Below are 21,001 nucleotides of genomic sequence, written 5' to 3' on the forward strand. Positions count from 1 at the left end.
GGCTTTTTTTTTTAAAAACGACATAGTATAGTAAGGCTTTTTTTCTATATGGATCTATATTTTTAACCCCTTCATTGTGCATTCTTTAGCTGGTGCGATTTATAGTCCGAAAAATACGGTAAATCTACTTCATGTGATGCCGCACTTTTTTGTAATGAAAATCATGGTGAAAATAAACGAATATTGTCATTTTGTACACATTGATTTACCATATATATATTTTTTTTTAAGTACTGTGTAAGCCACTACTTTTGAGAGACCAGTGCAATTTATGAATTTTTAGCGTGGTATCGCCCGATGCCAATCCTACAATTTTGGATTTTTTTTCCCTTTTTAATACTAAATTACCGCATACACGTGCAAGGACAAAAAAAGTTCAGAACCCACCTATAATGGCAGCGGCGATGAGGCGGACGGCGTAATAGGGGGCGGGACATGTGGTGAAAAAGGGCTGAACCAAGTAGCTGGAGAAGGTCAAGGCGATGACCGCCTGGCACGCCGGTTCCACGATCAACAGAGACGTCCACAGCCTGAGGAAAAAAAAAAAAAAAAAAGGTAAACCGGTAAGCCGCGACGGCCACGCGTCAGACCGGTTGTGTCGGCGGCCCTGCCTACCGGATGAATGCCAAGAAGCTCCCAAATGCCTCCAGGATGTAGGCGTAGGACGCCCCGGATTTACGGATGGTGGTCCCCAGTTCGGCGTAACACAGGGCGCCGAAGACGGAGAAGACGCCTCCCACTCCCCAGATGACCAGCGATAAACCGTAGGAGCCGGTGTGCAACAGCACCCCCTGCGGCGAAAGGAGGGAGCGCGGTGGGTTAAACTTGAGTCGTCGTTGGTTCCGAGCCACTTTTGAGTTCAGCTCGCCAGAAAAGTGTGACTGTATTGCATTACTGCATTTTCTGTACAGCGTGCGATATGTGACACGGGCCACAGCGTGGAAAATCTACTCGTCTACGGCAGCGACGTCAAACTCCCAACTTGCGTCGATTTTGAACTTATTTGACTGCCATTGACGGCACTAAACGTCCAATTCATTTTGACTGGGAGGGGCCAATGAACCAACGTAAATATATTTTCTTTTTTTCTTTTTTAAAAGGGGGGGGGGGACTCCTGAAATTTTACATTCATTTTTTTTCCAGTAAAACATGAGGTCGATGCACATCAATTTCAGAACGCATTTTTTTTTTTTTTTAAATATTTTTTAAAAATGATTGTCCAGAAATCTGTTAAAAGTCAGCTTTTTGGACTAGGAAAATTTTCCGTGAGTGTTATTTTCAAGTGGGAACAATTTTCATGGCTTTATTTATCCTCTCACGTAGGAATATTTTCACAGAAAAAAATGACAACTCTTATATAGGTCAAAGCCATAAAAGTAGACCTATACCATTCCCTTGAAATGGGAGCTGACATTAGCAGCCCCATAAATCTTTTCCCTTCTGTTTGAACAGTGCAGTTAATGTTTAATTGCCGGAATGCTAAAATCTGTAAAGTCGCGCAATCTCTTGACGGCGATTGGCGTGATTTAGCGCCATCTTTCCTTACGTTACCTTGGGTGACACGAAGATGCCGGAGCCGATCATGTTGCCCACGATGAGGCAGACGCCGTGCAGTAGGGAAATTTCCTGTTTCAGACGCACGCCGCCAGAATCTGCGTCCTGCTCGGCCATGGTGACGGGCTGACGGGCTCCCGGGCGACTGCCGCCGGCTGGCGACCAAGAACTCGAGTGAAGCTGCTGGAGACGGGAGGGGGCGTCAAATAGTGGGCGGGGTTTATGGGGGGTTGGAGAGAGAGAGACAAAGACAGAATGAGAGTGAGAAAGGGAATACACGTTAGACGACCTTCTGATTAATGGGCGTTCACTTCTGTAAATTAATACCGCCATTGAAGAGGCATCATCTAAGGCACGCCCTGGTGGGAGAGCGCTAAGACCATGGGGCTCACAGTTCTGAGACCGAGAGTTCGATCCCAGGACCGGACCTCACTGTGTGGAGTTTGCAAGTTCTCCCCGGGCTTGTATGGGTCTTCTCCGGGTAAGCCGGTTGACTCCCACATCCCAAAGCGTTGAACACATTGTCCCTACCTCTGAGTGATTGCTTGTTTCTCTTATTGTGGCCTCCGATGGGCTGGGGATAGGCTCCAGCACCCCCTGCGACCATTGTGAGAATAAGCGGTAGGGAAAATGAATGAATGAAAAAAGGTCATCTCAGGCTGCAGATAACCATCATAATCTATTGCCAGAAATCCAATCATTTTGACTGGGAGGGAACAAATGAAGGGCCATTGATTCATCAACGGCAGCCAATGAGTTAACAAACAAACGTCCTTCTAGAAATGCACTTTTTTTCCCAAGGTAATCCCGTCAATCTGACTTGGTCAAGTGACCATTGTTTTTTTTAATCCCATCACCTTTTAACCCCCTCAGGAATGTGACTGTATGGACATTACACGTGAACATTTGATCCCTCACCTGACTTTTTTTTTTTCCTTAGCGAAACTACCAACACACTAGTCACCTTTTCCCTTATTTATTCTGACACGCTCTTGACGTGCAAGTGTCCACAAATGTCAACTTGTTGCCAATACTAACATGTCCTCAAAGAGTGTGCTGGAAGCTTGATGTGACATGGTAAATATGTCAAGTGATGTTGTTGAATGTTAAAAATTGGATGTCTTTTTAGAAAACTCTGAGGTAGAATTAGTATTTTTGTCAACATTTTGCTGTCACAAATTGAGAGGAAAAGTAGAACATTTTAAACGAGTTAACATTTTGGAACCTGTTTGTTTAGACGCTTTTCTTCATTACTAAATATACTATATTTGTTAAATGATCTCAAAATACAACTGTATCTTTCCATTATAATCAATTTTCCCCAAATAAATGACTCCCCTTAAAAAAAAACCCGGAAACAACTCCCCATGGTCTTGGATGCCTAATGACGTCATCCTCCACCCCTAAAAAAAACAAACAGCAAAAGCCGATAGCGAAAAAAACGGTAAACAATCTCGGCCTTTGACCTCGCCGTGACGTCAACAATAAACGACAGAGAACCGCGAACATTTTGAATGGAGTTAACACTAAGCACGACTCTCTATGCTAATGCGAGAGGATGCTGCCGATGTTAGCCCAGCCAAAATCTTCCGACTTGTCTTCTTCGACTCGCCCGAGGCGTTTAAGGTGTAACAAAATGAATAAAGTGTCAGTCTATGGACGAGGACGGAGACATAATGCGATGAAGTCTACAATAAATCATACAAACATACCTAGGAGTCCAACAGGAGGAAAGTCGCTTGGCGTCTTGAAGACGACGTCAACTAGTCCACATCTGTAGTTAGCTAGCTTTATGCTCCTCCTCCACACTGAGGCTCACGCAAGATGCTTAGTCACGTTCCAACTTGTTTAGCAGGAAACAAATCGTAGATAACGAACTTTAAGTCGTGACATGGTTCGTAAATCAAGAACGACCCTCAAATAAACGCGAACCAGCGCACCGGGAAATCAAGCGGAGGGATATGCGTCGCCACGTGCTATCCTGTTGCACAGCTGGGCTTCGACTCGTAATTTTACCTCCTTCCGCCGAAGGTGAGGTTAGTCCCTTGTAGTACGCAGTCAGAAAAACGCAAATTAATGCATTAAATCGTTAGCAGTGAACTAATGAATAATCGCCGTTTGGTATTGTTTTAATGTATGTGTTTATAAAATTCATGTATTCGTTATTTTTCTGTACCGGTTACCTCTAGGGTCGCGGGGGTGCTGGAGCCGTTTCCTTCCTACCACGGGCACCAGGCAAGGGACACCTTGAATGGGTTGGCAGCCAATCGCAGGGTGCAAGGAGGCGAAAAGCCATTCACACTGATACCTAGGAACAAATTAGCATACAATTAGCCTACCCTGCATGTTTTGGGGATGTGGAGTTTCCAGAGAAAACCTACACTAGCCTGGGGAGAACATGCAAACACCACACAGGGAGGGCTACTACCATCGATTTCAGAACTGTGAGGCGGACTCCCCAACCACCACAAATAACTCATTTAAAAAATAATAGCACTGAAAGATTTCATGAAATGATTTTCCAAAATGGTTGTTGTTTTTTTTAATTGTATCTCAAGCCCCGTTTAAGACAGTGACCTATACATAGTGTGTTATATCGAATTGCAATGCTGTCTCTTCCAGTAGGTGGAAGCAAACAAAGTCCTTTGTTTTATTTTGAAAGGTCCGGGTCCACGGGCGCACCCCCGCCACCTGCTTCCTGTCGCTGATAACGGAGCAGCAGGCGCACCGGCAGCCCCCCTTCCTCTTCCTCTCTGCTGACTCAGTGCCTCAGCGACAGTCCTGCCCGTCCATCCCCGAGAAGCAGCAGCAGCAGCAGCATCAGCAGCATTCGCATCCGCATCCGCGTCCTCCTCCTCCTCCGCCCGCCGCACAAATGGCCAAGACCGCAATCGGTAAGAATTTCTAACCATCAACCACCACGAGTCCCGCCCTTCCATTTGAGGACGCCCGTATAGCACAAAAGGATGTAGACGTGCGAGCGGATTTTGGCCGTATTGCGCATCCGAAAGGTGCACATGAACGCATTTTGCCCCTTTTTTTTTTTCATATTCCGCACAATAGCTTCCGTCGCCTCCCCATTGATCATCGGAGCGAGACGGGAGCTTCGGGGTGACCTAGATTTCTTTTCAATCGGAGTCAAGAGAGGCGAAGTTATCGTTTTTGCCGTATTTTTATCCCCCTTATTCGGGCATTGCGCCACCTGCCCCGTATCGCCTGAGTCACGGCCGCGCAGCATAATGCAGAGCCAGCGACCCCACCCAACAATCGCCGGTGTCTCCCCCCCCCACCACCCTTTCCAGCACCCCGCCTCGCTTCTTCTCCCCCGAGCCCACCCGCCTAATTGACAACACGGTGCTCTCTATTGTGCCGGGACGCGGAGAAGTCTTCTGAATTTTGGGCTAAAACGCCACGGAATCAAAGGGCTCGGGTCTGGAATGGCGCCTCGGAGGCCTTGGCGGCGTCAACGCCAGCCAGTCTCATCCATTTAGCAATTTCCTTTAACGCGGCGTCTGGCGTTCTGCTTGAAAAAGCGCTTGATGGATGGGGGCGCGCGCAGACAGACGTGGAAGAAGGGCGCCTCAACCTTTATATTTATTGGACACCGCCCTCTATTATCCGCCTCATTTTGACCCAAAATATTGCATGATTTTTGTACTAATGTAGCACTGTGACTGGGTTGGCCTTCATTTTTTTAAGCGGTGACGACGGTGGACAAATATTCACAAGTTACTGCTTAGCGTAATTTGTTCACTGCGAGAGTATATGTTATGGTAGTTAGTAAACGAGGGAAATTAATATTGAAAGGATCTGTTGACGGATGTAGACGTCCAATTCATTTCAGTCGAAGCGATAGAACCTTCTAGCCCCTCCCAGTTAAAATGGATTGGACGTCTATTACCGTCACAGCCCGTTGAAAAAAAAACAGAGCAAAATTCACATGGGCGCATTTGAATTCATCTTTGCTTGTTTTTGTTTTGTGCGACAGCTTTTGAAATGGATTTTTGGGTTTCATTGATTTATATTCGTTTTTATTGCCCCATGTTTTATTAACCTGATTTGTTATTTGTTTATTACCATCTTGTTAATTCCCCACCCAAATCGAATCCTTCAATTAAAAATAACAATTAGATGTCAAACACGGACCACAAAATATTGTCCTCGGGCCAGCAATTGGCCCCTGGTCTTTAGGTTTGAAACCCGTGTCTTATATGATTGGCATAAAAGCATTGAAGAAAAAATATTTGGTTTTAGACGTCTCTCCAATAAGTACAGTCTCTACAATAATGTTTATCTCACAAATATCATCCAAAATTGGAAAATACACACTTTAGCCCTAACAACATGTATTTTATATTCATTAAAATTTCAGTTTTAGTGCCATTGACAGCGATAAATGATCAAAAAAATCCTAAAAAATTTGGACGAATACAAAGGACGGGATAGTTCGTCTCCAAAAAGAATTGAGCAATGACTTCACTCACTGCGCATCTTAGTTTATAACAAGTAGTATATTCTTTAGTATTTAGTTCAAGAACATTGAACCAGTCGTTCCATTGGCTCTCGTCCCAGTCCGAAAAGATGACGCTTTGACGGCCGTCAATAGCGGCCCTGGGGTCATGTTTTTTCCCCCCTAATGGGGTGTGGTCGAGAAGGCCGAGCGTAGTTGTTTTTCAACCTTCCGGCTATTTTTTTTTCGTCACAAGCCCGCATTCATCAGCGAGGTGCACTAATCAATGGCGCGCACGCCCATGCGAGCTTAGATGACTATTGCTTTTTAAAAGGTGGCCGGAGGGGAAGAGATGACATCAGTGCGAGCGTCCGATCAGAAGGAGGGCCGGCTAACGTTACTGCCGATCAACCGTGGACCCATTGACGGGAAATCGGCAAATCTAAATTGGATTTCCGCCGTGGGCACTCAAAGACGTTTTTCAATGAGTCAAAGGTCCATTTATCCAGGTTGAGAATATGAAATGATGTCATTTTTTTCAGAGTGATTTTTGAAGGTCTTTTTCTTACCTGACATTTTGGCGTATATCTTTGGCGTCCTTATTAGCTGCGGTTTCGTTATCTGTCAGAAGGAAAGTCACCTGCACAGAAGAAAACAAAACATCAGCAATAATTCAGGGAGGCCGTCGAGATCTGCAAGCGGAGACGTCAAATGTTTCAAACCAATTAAAAAATAAATCTATCAATCAAACTCTTTTCTAAAAGAAAATTCCCAACTAAAAAGAGAACAAATTATACTATGCAATGCAGTTTTTGTAAAAAGCACTAAATAAATCAAATACCTTAATATGATTAAATATTGCCCCAGTAACCTAAGTAATATTTACAGTTGTCACTTGCTGTTTTGTAAAGAGAGAAAAATCAATCTGAAACTATTGCCCACATTAGCATTTTAGCACCTATTTGCCCTTCAGCCCAATAGGAATAAGATTTTGTGATTATTGTTCACTCTGAGGGATTTCAACTCAGGCAGAATCGCCATTCCAAATGAGTTTTGCATCCATTTTTGTATACCTTATGGATTTCATGTAAATCAGACACGCTGAATGCGAATGCTAATATTCTCCATGTAGCCTCATGATTATGCATTAGCCAGTTGACGCTATTTACAGAACCCACATCTGACAGCCCAAGTAATAAAAAAAAAGGGAGGTGGGGTCTTGCATGAATGAATAATGCACGGATATCAAAGACCCCCCCAAAGAAAGGACGACAATCAACCCCCCACGAGCGGTTCTTTTATCTTTTGAACGCGCGACGACAAACGTCATCCGAGCGGGTTAATGACATTCCCTCCGCCGCGTTTTGTGCCAACAGCTTACAAGGAGAAGATGAAGGAGATTTCCGTCTTCTCGCTCATCTGCTCCTGCCTCTACCCCGACGTCCGCAAGACCACCCTGGGCGACTTTGAGGGTAAGCAAAACCCCGCCCTCCGGGCCCCCCCACCCGGGTGATGCGCCTTTGTCTCCGGCAGACCTGGACATCAAGCCCATCAACAAGCGCGCCTCGGGGCAGGCCTTCGAGGTGCTGCTCAAGCCCACGTCGCCCGTGTCGGACGCCGCCCACGCCGTCACCTCGCCCCCAAAGAGGGACATCTCCCTGGATGACATCCAGAAGAAGCTGGAGGCCGCCGAGGACCGCAGGAGAGTAAGGGCATTTTGTTTTGTTTCTCGTGGGCTGCCGTCGACGGTCAAACTATCGCGCTCGTATTTCGTGGATGAATTGAATCTTTAAAAGTCAGCCCTAAAAAATTTCTAGTGGCTTCCATTGGGCGTAGCGCTCGCTCACCTGTGCGTGTGGCGTGTCAGTCCCAGGAGGCGCAGGTTCTGCGGGCGCTGGCGGAGAAGCGAGAGCACGAGCGCGACGTTCTGCTCAAGGCCATGGAGGAGAACAGCAACTTCAGCCGCATGGCCGAGGAGAAGCTGCAGCTGAAGATGGAGCAGATCCAGGAGAACCGGCAGGCCCACATCGGCGCGCTCATGGAGCGCCTCCATCAGAGGGTCTGCATTCAAAAAACATGCGTCATCTCGACTTTGGACTCAAACCTGAAACCTGCTGACTTTATTTTTTTCTCCTACCCCCCCTCCCAGGAGGTGCACGCTCAAGAGGTGCGCAGGAACAAGGAGTTGAAAGAAGAGGTGCTGGCATGAGGCGCCTGCACCCCCCTACCCTGAATCCCTTCCCCAGGGTCCCAGTGTGCACCCACCCAGTCTGGAAAAACACCACCACCACACCTTCCCGTTCCTTCATTGGTCTCCACATGGCATCCTGACGGTGGCGCTCACACATGGAAGGGTTTTAGAGGGTGTCATTAATCATTCAATTCAACCACTCCCCCCCTAACCGCCCCCCCCGAAGCCCCATTGCCAGAAAACGACAACGGTGGTGTAAATACTTCTTTTTTTTCTTATATACGGTACTCAAAGTATTGATTGCAGCGTGGCTTTTTTGTGGCTTAGGTGTTTTTGTGCTGAGTTTGCGAGACCCGCCCCACCCCTTTTCATCCCTACAATTAGCATTTCATGCTAGGCTCAAATAGCATAGCATCCCGATTTCTTCCTTGGTCACACCGCATTTAGCATAGCACACAGCTAGTTAGCAATTAGCAAGGCAGCAGAAACCAAAACCGGGAACCCCACCCTACCCCTCCCTCACCCCATCTTCGTGCCCCCACTTTTAGCAGGGAGGAGCCACGCCTGAGATTGAACCCTATTGGTTGGTGCCGTGTCATGTGACTCTTTCCATTCGTGTGTATGTGTGAGTGACCCGCTTTCTCTTACTCTGCATTACTGTACATCTTTGTCAATCAAACTGTGGTTAATAAAGATTTGGGGTTCAATGAATAGCTTTATGCTTGATTTGTTTTAAAAAAATGGATTGGTTGTAGAGAATTTCTTGAAGGTTTTGGAAAAAACAACAATTTATTCCCCCATTCAATTTCACTTGCTATTTCATTCAACTGCGGTACTGCGTGTAACCAAACGACGGCGACAAAGATCAAGTTCTCAAGAAGACAATATTTATGGGAAAATAACCACCGTGATAGATATTATAAACAACCACCGATCTACAATAAGATAACTATTCTTTGCTTTAAAAACGACAGTAAAATATAAATGCTTATTTGGACGTTGTTATGTTAAAAAACATACGCTTTTGAAATGCATTGGGTGTTTATTGTTACAAATATACGCTTTTGAAATGCAGTACGCCTGGGAGCCACACGGCGGCGACAAAATACAAGTCTTCAAGATAGATAATGAACCACTAACGTGAACACTAACTATAAATCCCTAAACTATATTATTTTGCACGTTTAACCACCGCCGAGCTAAAGATAAATAGCATCAGACTTTTAATTTCTTCAGCAAAATTTGTTCAACCACAATAGCTATTTTAGTAGAGGTTTTTCCTCAAAAAGTGTGTTTTCCTTAATGTAGTTCAGTGCCCACTTCTAATTAACTTTAGCTCAAAAGTAAACAAACTGGTGTTGATGATGCAGGTATACCTAAGTAGACGACCACTCTCATCTTCTCCATTTGTTCCCACGCGAAGCACATCGGCGGCGTCTTGGTGTCGTGGAAATCCCCTTCTATTAAATGGCTTCCTGCGTGCCAAACAAACAACAAACACAAGTCCACCCATTTCACAGTTTGATTCATCAAAGCATGTTTATTAAAGGAAATGGTCATGAAGTACCAGCGACAATAACGTATTATTTTTCGGCGCCATTGACGCCAATGAATGTTCAATTCTATTTGACCGGGATCGAACGATGAGTTAATGGATACATGATTATTATTTTTTTTGCTTTAAATAAAAAACGTTTCTCAATATGAAAAAAATGTATATGTATATAAAAAAAATCCCTCTAATTCAAAACTTTCTTAGAAAAGATCTGAGTGAGGAAAAATGACGTCGATTTACTTTGGCGGGCCGCGCAAAATGACGTGACGGGCCAGAACTGGCCCCGGGGCCGTGAGTTTAACACCCGCGTGTGGGTGGGTGAGAAAGAAAGAAGGCAGACTGAGTCCAGCTCATTGCGAGTCATTGGGTCAAAAAGCCCCGATCTCCATCATGCCCCAAGGTCTGTAAGGTTTGCCTACAGGGGGCGCCGTCTGGGTCGGGGGCCCCACGGAGGGGGCGATGAGCGGAAACGCTCCAAACGGGAAAGGGAACGCCGAAAGGAAGTGTTTGGTCGTCACGGGGGACGCCAAAGCGGGGTGCGGTAGGGGGGCTCGTACGCAGGAGGGCGAGTGTTCCGAGCGAGGGGCGGCACCGGCGCCGGCGCTCCGCCTCTCCGGTGACGAGGAAGCCGACGGGGGGCGCTCGCTCGCCGGGGGCGGGCGGGCCAGCGGCGAGACGAAAGCGGAGCCCCAGGCCGGCAAGTGGCCCGGCCCCGAGCGGGCCTCGCGCTGCCCGGCGTAGTTGTTGAGGTGCGAGAGCAGCCGGATCCGCAGGGGGTCGGCGTTGTCCATGGCGCTCAGGTAGCGCGCCGTCTCCGCCAGGCACTCGCGGAAACCCTGGCCCCGGTAATCCATGGCCAGCGCGTGCGCGTCAAAAAAGCCTGAAAATCATCACACGTCCAGGCCATTTAGGATGGGAAGGGCGGCACCGACATCGATTTTGAGACTTGACGTATTCTCTCCCTGGTCCTTCTTTTAACATACGATCCTTTTTAATGGGGAAGGTTGGCGACGCCAAAATTAAATTTGGTATTAGTTTTTTTTTGTATTAATATTTCATTACAGGTATTTATTGTAAATAATTCACATGTATTTTTTTAATTTATTTTATTTTGTATCCATTTAGTGTAGGGAAAATATGTTGTTTGTTCTTTTAGATTAGATTAGATCATTTTATTCATCCCATACTAGGGAAATTCACTGTCGCAGTAGCAAGAGGGTGAAAACAGACAGAAAAAATAGGTTATAAATTAGTAAATAAATACATAAATAAGCGTGTTGCATGAAATATATATATATATATATATATATATATATACATACACATATATATACACATGTGTATATATATATATGTATATATACACATATATATATACACACACACATTATTTCACAATTTAATTAATTTTGATAAAATTTGGCATTTCTTTTACATGAGGTTCTATATTTGTAATTTTTTATAAATATAAGGGTATATATAAATTTTTTTATTGTGGGAAAAATATGGTTTTTGTGTTCGGCAAATAATGTATTCCTCTATATATTCATTTTAATACCATTTGATTTCGTTTAATGCTGGTATACAAAGAATTTGAGAATAGTAAATTATGAGCTTTTTTCTCTATTTTGAATTTTGGGGGCATTATTTGCATATTTCTTTAATTCAGAAAAATGGCATTAGTATTCATTTTCTTAAGAAACTGTTTTATTGATTTATGATCAAATGTATTTTTATGATGTATTTTGTTCCGAGTTAATAGCCAAAGAGCTGTAAATGTACCTTTGCTGCCCGCAGCATGGAGCATCTTCAGGTGGTCCACAGTCATCTGCAAAATCTCAGCTTTTTCCAACTTGGCCGAACCCTAAAATTGTACGGAAACACCAAAAAATATAAATAAAAATAAAATTTTGTATTGGCGTAGTATCAAACGTATTATGCTTTCTTTTTTTGTTTTGTTCTAGTATCGATTGTTAAAAATGTGAGTTTCGGAGTGACGTCATCAAACTGCGAAGCGATTGATTGGTATTAAAGGCACAGCCGCGCAAAAACACACCTGCTTCTCAAAGGCGCTGGGCACCAGCCTGCGAAGTTCGCTCAGGCTGTTGTTGATCCGGTCACGACGCCGTTTCTCGATTATCTGTTCATAAAAGACAAATAAAAACGTGCTTTAGAACCATGTGTCCATTTTTAGCTCTATTTTCAAAGTCGGGTGGGACTCACTCCGCGACGCCGTTTCCTCGCCTGCACCTGAGTGGACGTGTCGGGGGAGCCGAGAGCTTGGGGCGAACCTGGGCGTCCCTTCTCGTCACCGCTGTCCTTTTCCACCTCGACGGCTTCGTCCGGCTCGCTGTCGGACGAGCTGAGGTCATGACTGCGTTTCATGTCGTCCTCGCGGAAGGGAAGGGACGGTAATGCTCCACCGGGGCGACTGAGAGTCTCGCTGGCCTTTCCCACGGTGTCATTTCACGGAGGGAGGGCAGGCGGGGCCGTCTTCCGGGAGGCGGCCTATCAGAGAGCGGCGCGGCTCTTTGATTGACGGCTAACGAGAAGACGTCTCACTCTGGGGGAGAATCCTCCTGCTAGACAACTACAACTTTAAATGCATCACGTTGCCACCTGAAATTTATCAACATGGAGGAAATTCTGTGAGGCAAAATGTTGAATGAATCGCAGTAAAAAAATAACACCAAGTTTGACGTTTTTCTTACCTGAGTGGTAGTTGGACGTACATTGGGACGTCGAAGGCATCCAATGCGTTTATAAACAGCCTAAAAACCCTTTCGTGACTACACGAGTGAGGCGTCAATTTTGAAGAGACGATCTTTGAAAAGACTTTGAGAGCGGTCCAATAGCTTTTTGTTCCGTTAGTGCAACTGGCTCCTCCCCTTTCATCCCGTGCGTGCGTGCTTGTCAAGGCGGCGGCGGCGGCGCGCCGGTGCTTGGCCGGCTGTCAGCACGCGTTGGGCCGTGGGAAAGTTCCCCCCGGCCGACGCCGATAACCAATCAGAGACCGCGGCCGTCTCCTCCGGCGCTGCTCTGAATGGAGCAATTGGTCGGCGGGGCGACGGGCGGTCTGCGAGCCGCCGTGTGAACGTGTAATCCAATACAGACACATCCACCGGGCCGTCCGGCGGGCCGGCCGGGCGACCGGCCCAGACGTCCCCGGCCACCCCCATCACCCCCACCCTCCCCGACCCCCAGCTCGACCCTGGAGCTTCCTCCTTCTCCTCCCCCTCAATGCAATGCAATGACGCCATGTTCTTTGACAGCCCCACTGGAGTGTTTGTATACAAGAGGGGTCTCGTGTTACCGCACTGGGGGGCCCCTGCAGATTGCACAATGTAAACCACAGCCAGGGGAGCGAAATAATAACTCGGGTGCTGCCACTGACGCTGATACACGTCCAGACTTTTTAAACTGGAGGAGAATGGCCTCCCCACCCCCAAAAAAGTGGCGATGCAACCTGAAACCTTTGTCGGAATAAACACAGGTGTGCGTGGTGAAAGGGGGTGGTTGGGCGTGTCATGGGGGGTGGGAAGAAGATGGTACTTTGAGTTGCATTGAGCTCGTTTGTTGTATTTCAAGTTAAGCCAGAGTTCCCACGCTGTTATTTTCTAACCCCCCCTCCTCTTTGTTCTGGCCGTCTCGTCACATGTTGTGATTAGTCGGGCCGCCCTTTGAAGGTGAGGGTTGCCCACCCTCACAAAATCCCCACCCTCTGTCTGCAAATCAGGCCACCAACCCAAATTGCATTCCAAACAATGGCGGTTTCGGCGTCTGGATCTAATCTTGGCTGTCTTTTATTTTGGACGCTTCAAGGTTAGCCATGACACATGATGAGATTTTATTGTGAAAGGTTGTTGTGTGAAGGTCTTCCATTGCAGTGATGCAATAAATAAAAGTTTGGCGGCGGGAACCAATCTGTACACCATATATGGCGTTTTATATGAAGCGCTAGTTAGCATGAAGCTAGTTGACTGTCTTGACTCTCCTATCTTACTTGGCAGCTTGTTTGTTTTGCTTTGGACTTCCTCGTAAAAAGCCAGTACGTTCAAACTCGACGACGAGTGACGTTCAGGAAGTCGCCCAAACGTTAAAACCGGCTAACGCTAATTAAGCGGTCTGCCTGGCGATGGCTAACGTCGCCGCAGGAAGCCCGACGTCTGACACTTGCTTTATGAAGCTGCTTTTTCTGGCGAAGGCTACTTCCACGCATCTTACCGCCTTTAAAAAAAGAAGTACTCTTCATCAAAGGCAGCCAAACTTTTTTTACCTTGGAAATTAGCATCAAAGAGGTTGACTGTCGTCATTGCAAATAGCAAATATCCACCGATTCTTCTGTTAGAGCTTAAAATTAAAAGTATGTTGAAGCAACAAGCTTGCGGATGCTAACATGCTAATGCTAAAGCGCCTGCATGCAGATGTTCACGACCTGAAAACAATTCGTGGAGGCCGCTCATTGTTTGTAAAAAAATGGTGGTGCTAGTCTCCACTGACGGCAAGAGGAAGCGGCGGCTAATTTTGACGGCGACGTGCGCGACACCCCGCTATTGTGTGTGCGCGCGTGTCACCAGTATTGTGAAGGTTGGGTGCCTTCGGGGGGGTCGCCGGCGCGCTATTGTTCACCCACGTCGGTTCCCCTTTTGGCTTTGTTAGATGTTGCGGAAGTTGACCCGCTTACTTTTGGAGAAAAATCACAGTTATTTTCTATAACTTTGAATTTTAACAGCCATTAAAATAATTGACTAACCGATTAGCAAATTTAAACAAAAACAACAACAAAAATTTCTATTGGATAGTGTGAAAACAAAGACTGAGTATCTATGTATTGACTATCAAATATCATATCTGGATACATAGCACTACACAATAGTGAAAAAGTCACATTGAAAGGATGATTGGACGCCACACAATGGATTGGAAAGCCATCATCTTTTTTCATGACAGCGTGCGTAGCCATCTTGGGTAGGGTCCTAACATAGACGACAGCTTTTAACGTTTGACACTTGGCCCGAGATACACGCTGGGAACGGCGTTAGGAAAAAAAATTCCCGCCCTGCGGCGGCGAGGGGGGTCGGCGGTCCTCTGACCTCGCTAATGGCGACGGGTCAGGAGTCAGCCGCTGTGACGGGAACGTCGGCGGAGCGCGTGACGAGCTCCTGGGAACCAAAACATCCAAGCTGCTCTACGTTAGCTAATAGCGACAAAGTAGGACGACATGTCAACAACATTTGGTTTGTATTTTAATTTTTTATATTTATAAAAAAGATTCACGCCTTGAGATTGTCAGCATTTCATTTGGCCAGAGAGCTTTGCTACTTATCATAAAGAGTTAGGGAAATTAGGATATGAAAAATATACCATTAAGGAAAATGATTTTATTTTTCAAATCATTTAAAAAGATGAAATAAATGTGAGTCATCCTTTACACGCAAGAATTAAAAAAGGACATTTAAAAAAAATCATTTTTAAACGTTGGATGTTTTGAAAAATGTTGAAGTTAAAAAAAGTCCCTGGGCACGGACATTTCCCAACAATCCCGACTATTAGCGGGGGCTTGCCATGTCTGATCCCCCCGTCCGTGGGGGCCCGTTGCGGAAAAGGCAACTTAAAAAAAGAATGACGAGAATCCCGTCGGATTGTGATTGGCGTGCCACGGCGAGCGCCGCGTCAAAACCACGCTTGGCTTTTCTTGAAAGGACATGTGCGGCCCATATGCGCATTTCGCCATAATAGAACTCAGGGCCCCAAAATACATCTTTTTTTCAAATCCTTAGCTGCCATTGACAGCAGTCTGTGTGCGGTCGATTGGTCGCCGGTCTTTTGGTCGCCCGGACCGCAACAACGGGCGACCAAAAGACCGGCGACCAATCGACCGTGTACCCAGCAGTCGACGCATAATTCCTTTTTAACCGGGAGGGGCAAGTGAGCAAATTCAAAAATACATTAAAAATCAAGTCAAAATAAGTCCATCTCACAGTTCTGAGAAGCAGGGTTCAAGACCTTGTTTTGACCTTCCTATGTGGAGTTTCCATGTTCTCCGCAGGATTATGTGGGTTTTTTTCCGGGTACTCCGGTTTCCTTCCACGTCCACAAAACATGCAGGATCAGCTAATTGTACATGATTTGTTTGTGAGCGTCATTTTTTGCCCTGCAATTGGATTCAGCACCCCCTACAACCCTTGTGAGGTGAAGTGCTTTCTGGATGTAGAATGTTAACACTATTTTTATGTACTCAAGTGTAATTCAGTGAATTCTACGGACATCTGCTAGCGTCAATCAAACTACAAGCTAAGTCCAAGTATGGTACTTGATTTTGGAGAAGGCGCAAAGGCATCCCGCCTGTCCTGGTTTTACTGGAAACAATGGCAGATTTTATTTTTCCGTTTTCTGACGTTATTATCCCGCATATGCACGTCGTCTTCCTGGCTTTAATGTCGGCGACGTTTGTCATCCGGCGTTTGAAGTCGGGAAAAATGACAGCAAGTCACGTGACGGCCCAACGAGAAGCGCTGTTTTTGACACAGCCGCGACCGCACATACTTGCTTTGTAGGGGTTTTTGGTCGGGGACGCTTGCGGTTATCGATGGCGCGCTTCTTTCACAACAGGCGCGCACGTCGCCGTGACGACGGCGCGCGTGCGTGCGTGCATGCGTGCTTGCGGGCCAGACTCGGCCGATAATAAGGCGCTCCGACACTAAACGACGGCGCCTACGAGGAAAGACAACAAAGATTTTAGCGTTCAAAACAACAAAATGCAAAAATCAAATGGCATGTTGTACTTGATAAAATTGGCGACATGTAGATAACCGTTATATTGGGAGGTAAATGTTTTTTTTTTACATCAAAATGCTTTGCTTCTCTTTGTTGCAATTGATTATATTAAATGAGTACATGATATTGCATCAAATCAATTGATTAAACCAATCGAACTGCATCAATATATCAATGGACCTAAAATTGGTGATTTGTAGTACGACTTATTGTTGGTAGCGAATTGAGAAAACCGATCCGGAAAAATGTCCCTGTGTGTGTGTGCGTGTGTGCGTGTGTGTGTGTGTGTTTTGTTCTGTGTGGTCAGCTGATGTGTGTTGCTCTTTGTTTTCCTTCCATGGGAAAGAGTCGTGGGGGGGAGCTCTCACAGTCGCACACTGTACGAGCGTACGAGCGTACGAGCGTACGAGCGTGCGCGAGTGCACGGAGCAGACAGCTGCCTGCGTCCGTGGCTGCCAGCTGCCTGCGTCCGTGGCTGCCAGCCGCCGTCACGCACGCCGCTACATCCTACGGTCTGCCCCCAATATTCTCACGGACGCCTGCGTTCTTGCTTTTCTACACTTGACATCGCAAATTTAGCAAGTTTGCATGCGCGCTAGACTTTTGATTTACGCCAACGCCCGTTATTGACGCGCCGCATATGGATTCCAGGCCAATCACGGCACATTTTTTTCTAGTCGGCCCAAGAAAATGATTCAGTAATTCATTTTTATGAACCACCTATCCTCGCAAGGGTGGCGGGGGGTGCTGGGGTCTATCCTAGTTAATCATTAATACTGCTATTAATCCCCAGGGGCAATTTAGAGTATTCAACGTGTGTGTTTTTGGGGTGGATGTGGGAGGAAACCATAGTACCCGGAGAGAACCCACACAAGAACATGCAAACGGGACACGGTGATAACCCATCTGGGATCGAACCCTCGACCTCAGAAACGTTAAGCCGACACTTCAACAACTCGTCCAACTGATTTCTTTAATGTCAACGCATTGCCTTTAATGGGAACATCGCCCCTAGCAACATGGCCGCCACCGACCTTTGACCTAATTTATGACTCCTTCTTCTTAAGATCAAATGATCAGCGCCAACCCTCCCAGTCCAAAAGAATTCTCTTGTCCCTCACCACCAACGTCAACCAACGCGCAAACGCATTTGAGGCGTCACCAAATTCCATGGACGGCAATAAACGTCCAGTCCGCGTGGACTTGACATCTGTTTTTTTTTCAGTACCACTTCAAATTCATTTTTGACGTCTTTGTTTGGGAACCATTTTTTTCTTTTGACGGGTTGGGGGAAAGCGCCCCTTTGGTTCTTTATTTTACAACAAGCTGGACTTTTATGTCTATTTGCGTGCTGTTTTTTTTACGAGGCGGAAAGCCCCTCGGCCGGACCGCGCTCTCGTCTCACAGCTATTTCGGTGCCGAGATGATTGGAGACGATGCGAAAACAGACCGGCCCGAGAGAGACGCCCACCCGGCCGGCCGAAAGACCGACAGACGAGCCCGGGTGACGGCGTGAAATTTGGCTTTGAAATGTCATGAGTCAATTCCCACCAGGCCGACTTGAAGGAATGTTTTGGGTTTTAGGAATTACAAATGGATTATAACGGGAATAGCTTTGGAAACTTCCATTTGGAGTTCGAAAACGCCATTTTTGTCGAAATTGCGTGGGGGTGCTTTGGCCCAATCACTGTCAGCCCTCCCACTTGAAATGGATTGGACGTCTAGCGCTGCCGATGGCAGCCAATGAGTAAACAAGTCAAGTGCAAAAATATGCACAGTTGGTATCAAAAGTAGCGCAACACTAAATTTCATCTATGACAACAAATTTCTGGCACAAAAACTAACTTAAGTTCAGTACCATTGCACTAAAATATCAATACAACACTTCCGTATTAAAATAGTGGGAAGGTGCATACTGGCCAGAAGAAGAAAAATCGTTGGCCACTTGAAATGGATTGGACATCTAGCAATGGCAGATATAGTGTTTACGTCTACCAAGGATCTTGCCCAATCGACTTGAAATGGGAAGCCAACTTTCCCACTTGAAATGAATTGGACGTCCAGTGCTGCCAATGAGTTAAGGCTCTAAACCACATGTGTCAAAGTGGCGGCCCGGGGGCCAAATCTGGCCCGCCACATCATTTTGTGTGGCCCGGGAAAGTAAATCATGAGTGCCGACTTTCTGTTTTGGGATCAAATTAAAATGAAGAGCATAGATGTATATTAAATTTCCTGATTTTCCCCCTTTTAAATCAATAAGTGTATTTTCTTAATCATGTTTTTCTGTGTTTTTAGTTCAAAAATCATTTTGTAAAATCTAAAAATATATTTAAAAAAAGCTAAAATAAACATTGTTTTAGATCTATAAAAAAACTGAATATTCAGGGTTCCATTTATTAAAAAAAATCTTAATATTATATCTAAAATGGTCCGGCCCACATGAAATGGAGTTGACGTTAACGCGGCCCGCGAACCAACCCGACCGAGTCTGACACCCCTGCTCTAAACCATTTTTTAAGCTACCAAGGTTGCAGGCCGCCACAAACTTGTGGTTTTTTTATCTGCAAGAAAAGCAGGAAGCTTTTGAAATTTCAATGCCAACACTTGAAAGAAAAACACAAATACGGTCAATGGTGATTTAAACAAACACAAGAGCTGACAAGGCCGGCTAAGGCTAGCATCCACGCAGGAATCATTCCCCAACAAGCACCCCCACCCCAATTGTCAACGGCGCACAGCGCAACCCTTGTGTGTGGAACAACTGTGCCCGTGACCTTTGACCCGTGACAGCATGGGAAAGTAGGTGTGTTCAGCTGTCGGGACCCCCTTTTGGCAAAACGCACTTATAAATGGCGAGGTCATGCGATGGATCTGGTGGCAGCGAAGTGCTGGTTTTGGCTAATAGAGGACCCAAATCCATTTGATTCCTTCATTTATTACGGCGCTTAGTCTCACGGGGGTGTTGGGGCCTATCCCAGTTCACTATGGCCACCCTAGCAGTAACCTTGTACTGGTCATCGGTGACAAGAGGTAAGCTCACGTGCGTTGACTTTTGAACGGCACCAGCGCGCCCCGCTTAGGAAGTTCCTGTTATCTTATCTGCTCCGCCCCGCCCTGCTTTTACCCCCCTGGGCCCGAGGCGGCGAATTAGCGCCGCCATTAGCGGTCATTAGGCCAAACATCAAATAGATGACGTGCGTCAATTTCCCTCCGAGTTCGGCTTCAAAGGGAGAAATTCGGCCGGGTCCTTGATTTCCGCCGCCGCCGCCGCCCGCTGGGAGCGCGGCGGGATGCTTGGCATTCCTGCGCTGGCTGTGGGACTGTGAGAAATATCACTCCACCCCCCCAACCCCCCACCCATCCACGGTCCCATCGGGCCTTCGATGCACGTGACCCGGTTGGATTTGAACCCTTTCATGAGGTAATTGAACTCATTGGCCGCCATTGAATAAGCGTACGTACTTTACAGTGTTTTGGATTTTCTATTTTAATACAATTGCGAGTGTTTTTCTTCCCATGTTATTCATGGCTTATCTATGTTGTAATAATTTCTTATATCGACACTTTTGCCATTGTCACTCGCTCTATAAAGGGTCAAAGGTCATGGGCGTCCCCCCACCCCCCTAAAAAACCTTACGTGCATACTTGCCGAGTTGAACTTGAAGCATATTTTTATAGTTTTGTTTTTCTTCGGAATGTTTTTGCCTCCCGCCAGCTGTGCTCACACCCACTGATAAACACGCCTACACATTAGCATACGCAGACAGTGGATAGCGGCGGTGCGCCCACGCTCGCCCGCGCTCGCCGAAACGCAGGTACGTACACACTGGCTGCCGTTTTCCCACCCGACGGTGACGCTGGGAAAGTCTTAACTTGGACACCATTGATTCCAAGCAGATGTTTAGAAACACACAGAGACAAACACACACGGGGACAAAAAAATACACCCACACGTTTCCCAAATACAGATTCAACACATTCTTTAAACTACTGGGTATATTTTAAATACTTAGGGTGCTTAATCTGATACTGAGAACGAAAATAACTGCAGACTTTTCAGGGTCGAACTAAATAAAAGTACAATGTAATCATCAATTTAAATAAATATGCTAGTGTGTTAGCAGCCTGTGATGTAATACAAGCCCCCCACCCAAAAAGAAGCAAATTAGGCGTCTTTTTTCTTTACTGAACAAAAAGACACTGCAGCTAAAAGCAGTTTTTTCAGCTCATATTAAAACTAAATCAGCTTTAGATGCAATCTATTTATATTCCAAAAAAAACAAGGATGAACGCCTAACCAAATTTGTTTTTTGGTGTTAACCAGTACTGTATACAACATGATGCATCACTGCCACCTATGGGTGAAGTGTACCACTACAGATTTTTTTAAAATAGTCAATAGTCTCGAGGAAATAAGCCTAATTATATACATATATATATATATATATATATAAATATATACATATATATACAT

General features: G+C 45.9%; 3 protein-coding genes across 10 annotated transcripts in view; 1 reads left to right on the plus strand and 2 right to left on the minus strand.

Moving 5' to 3' along the window:
• Window positions 1–8,074, minus strand: part of LOC144067486 (Y+L amino acid transporter 2) — an 18,788-nt gene extending 10,714 nt beyond the window's left edge. Inside the window, exons 1-6 of one of the 6 annotated variants that reach the window (XM_077591300.1) lie at window positions 7,852–8,074; window positions 6,574–6,644; window positions 3,738–3,862; window positions 1,552–1,734; window positions 616–791; window positions 388–530 (exon numbers count right to left, since the gene is read on the minus strand). In XM_077591300.1, coding sequence (XP_077447426.1) covers window positions 388–530; window positions 616–791; window positions 1,552–1,671 — 439 coding nt within the window. In that variant the 5' untranslated portion in view covers window positions 1,672–1,734; window positions 3,738–3,862; window positions 6,574–6,644; window positions 7,852–8,074. Of the gene's footprint in view, window positions 1–387; window positions 531–615; window positions 792–1,551; window positions 1,738–3,266; window positions 3,599–3,737; window positions 3,863–3,935; window positions 3,974–6,573; window positions 6,645–7,851 lie in introns of those variants that run through there. The other 5 variants (XM_077591297.1, XM_077591296.1, XM_077591298.1 and 2 more) reach the window with 5 other exon arrangements.
• On the plus strand, window positions 4,248–8,906 carry stmn2b (stathmin 2b). Its single transcript, XM_077591305.1, has 5 exons — window positions 4,248–4,448; window positions 7,381–7,476; window positions 7,538–7,710; window positions 7,872–8,063; window positions 8,154–8,906. The coding sequence occupies exons 1-5, from the start codon at window positions 4,430–4,432 to the stop codon at window positions 8,211–8,213; spliced, it is 540 nt and encodes a 179-aa protein (XP_077447431.1). The 5' UTR covers window positions 4,248–4,429; the 3' UTR covers window positions 8,214–8,906.
• Window positions 8,907–9,707: 801 nt separating this feature from the next.
• Window positions 9,708–12,929, minus strand: hey1 (hes-related family bHLH transcription factor with YRPW motif 1). 3 transcript variants are annotated; one of them, XM_077591303.1, is made up of 5 exons: window positions 12,462–12,928; window positions 11,974–12,369; window positions 11,807–11,890; window positions 11,533–11,614; window positions 9,708–10,630 (listed from the first exon to the last, which is right to left on the minus strand). In XM_077591303.1, exons 2-5 carry the CDS (start codon window positions 12,133–12,135, stop codon window positions 10,119–10,121), a joined length of 840 nt encoding a protein of 279 aa, XP_077447429.1. In that variant the 5' UTR covers window positions 12,136–12,369; window positions 12,462–12,928; the 3' UTR covers window positions 9,708–10,118. The 3 variants fall into 3 exon arrangements, with proteins under 3 accessions (XP_077447429.1, XP_077447430.1, XP_077447428.1); XM_077591304.1 differs by having other exon boundaries at window positions 12,001–12,929; XM_077591302.1 differs by having other exon boundaries at window positions 11,974–12,928.
• Window positions 12,930–21,001: the final 8,072 nt, after the last annotated feature.

This window comes from Stigmatopora argus, chromosome 21 (assembly GCF_051989625.1).
Source record: "Stigmatopora argus isolate UIUO_Sarg chromosome 21, RoL_Sarg_1.0, whole genome shotgun sequence".
Classification (NCBI taxonomy): Eukaryota; Metazoa; Chordata; class Actinopteri; order Syngnathiformes; family Syngnathidae; genus Stigmatopora; species Stigmatopora argus.

What these genes read in the sequence shown, in the direction of transcription:
- stmn2b (XM_077591305.1), top strand. An exon ending in CACCCTGGGCGACTTTGAGG is followed by an intron (nt 7,477 to 7,537) that starts GTAAGCAAAACC and finishes TGTCTCCGGCAG; the next exon opens with ACCTGGACATCAAGCCCATC. An exon ending in TGGAGCGCCTCCATCAGAGG is followed by an intron (nt 8,064 to 8,153) that starts GTCTGCATTCAA and finishes CCCCCCTCCCAG; the next exon opens with GAGGTGCACGCTCAAGAGGT.
- hey1 (XM_077591303.1), bottom strand. Translation starts at nt 12,135, where the DNA reads ATGAAACGCAGTCATGACCTCAGCTCGTCCGACAGCGAGCCGGACGAA. An exon ending in CGAGGAAACGGCGTCGCGGA is followed by an intron (nt 11,891 to 11,973) that starts GTGAGTCCCACC and finishes TTTTATGAACAG; the next exon opens with ATAATCGAGAAACGGCGTCG. An exon ending in CCATGCTGCGGGCAGCAAAG is followed by an intron (nt 10,631 to 11,532) that starts GTACATTTACAG and finishes GATGATTTTCAG; the next exon opens with GCTTTTTTGACGCGCACGCG.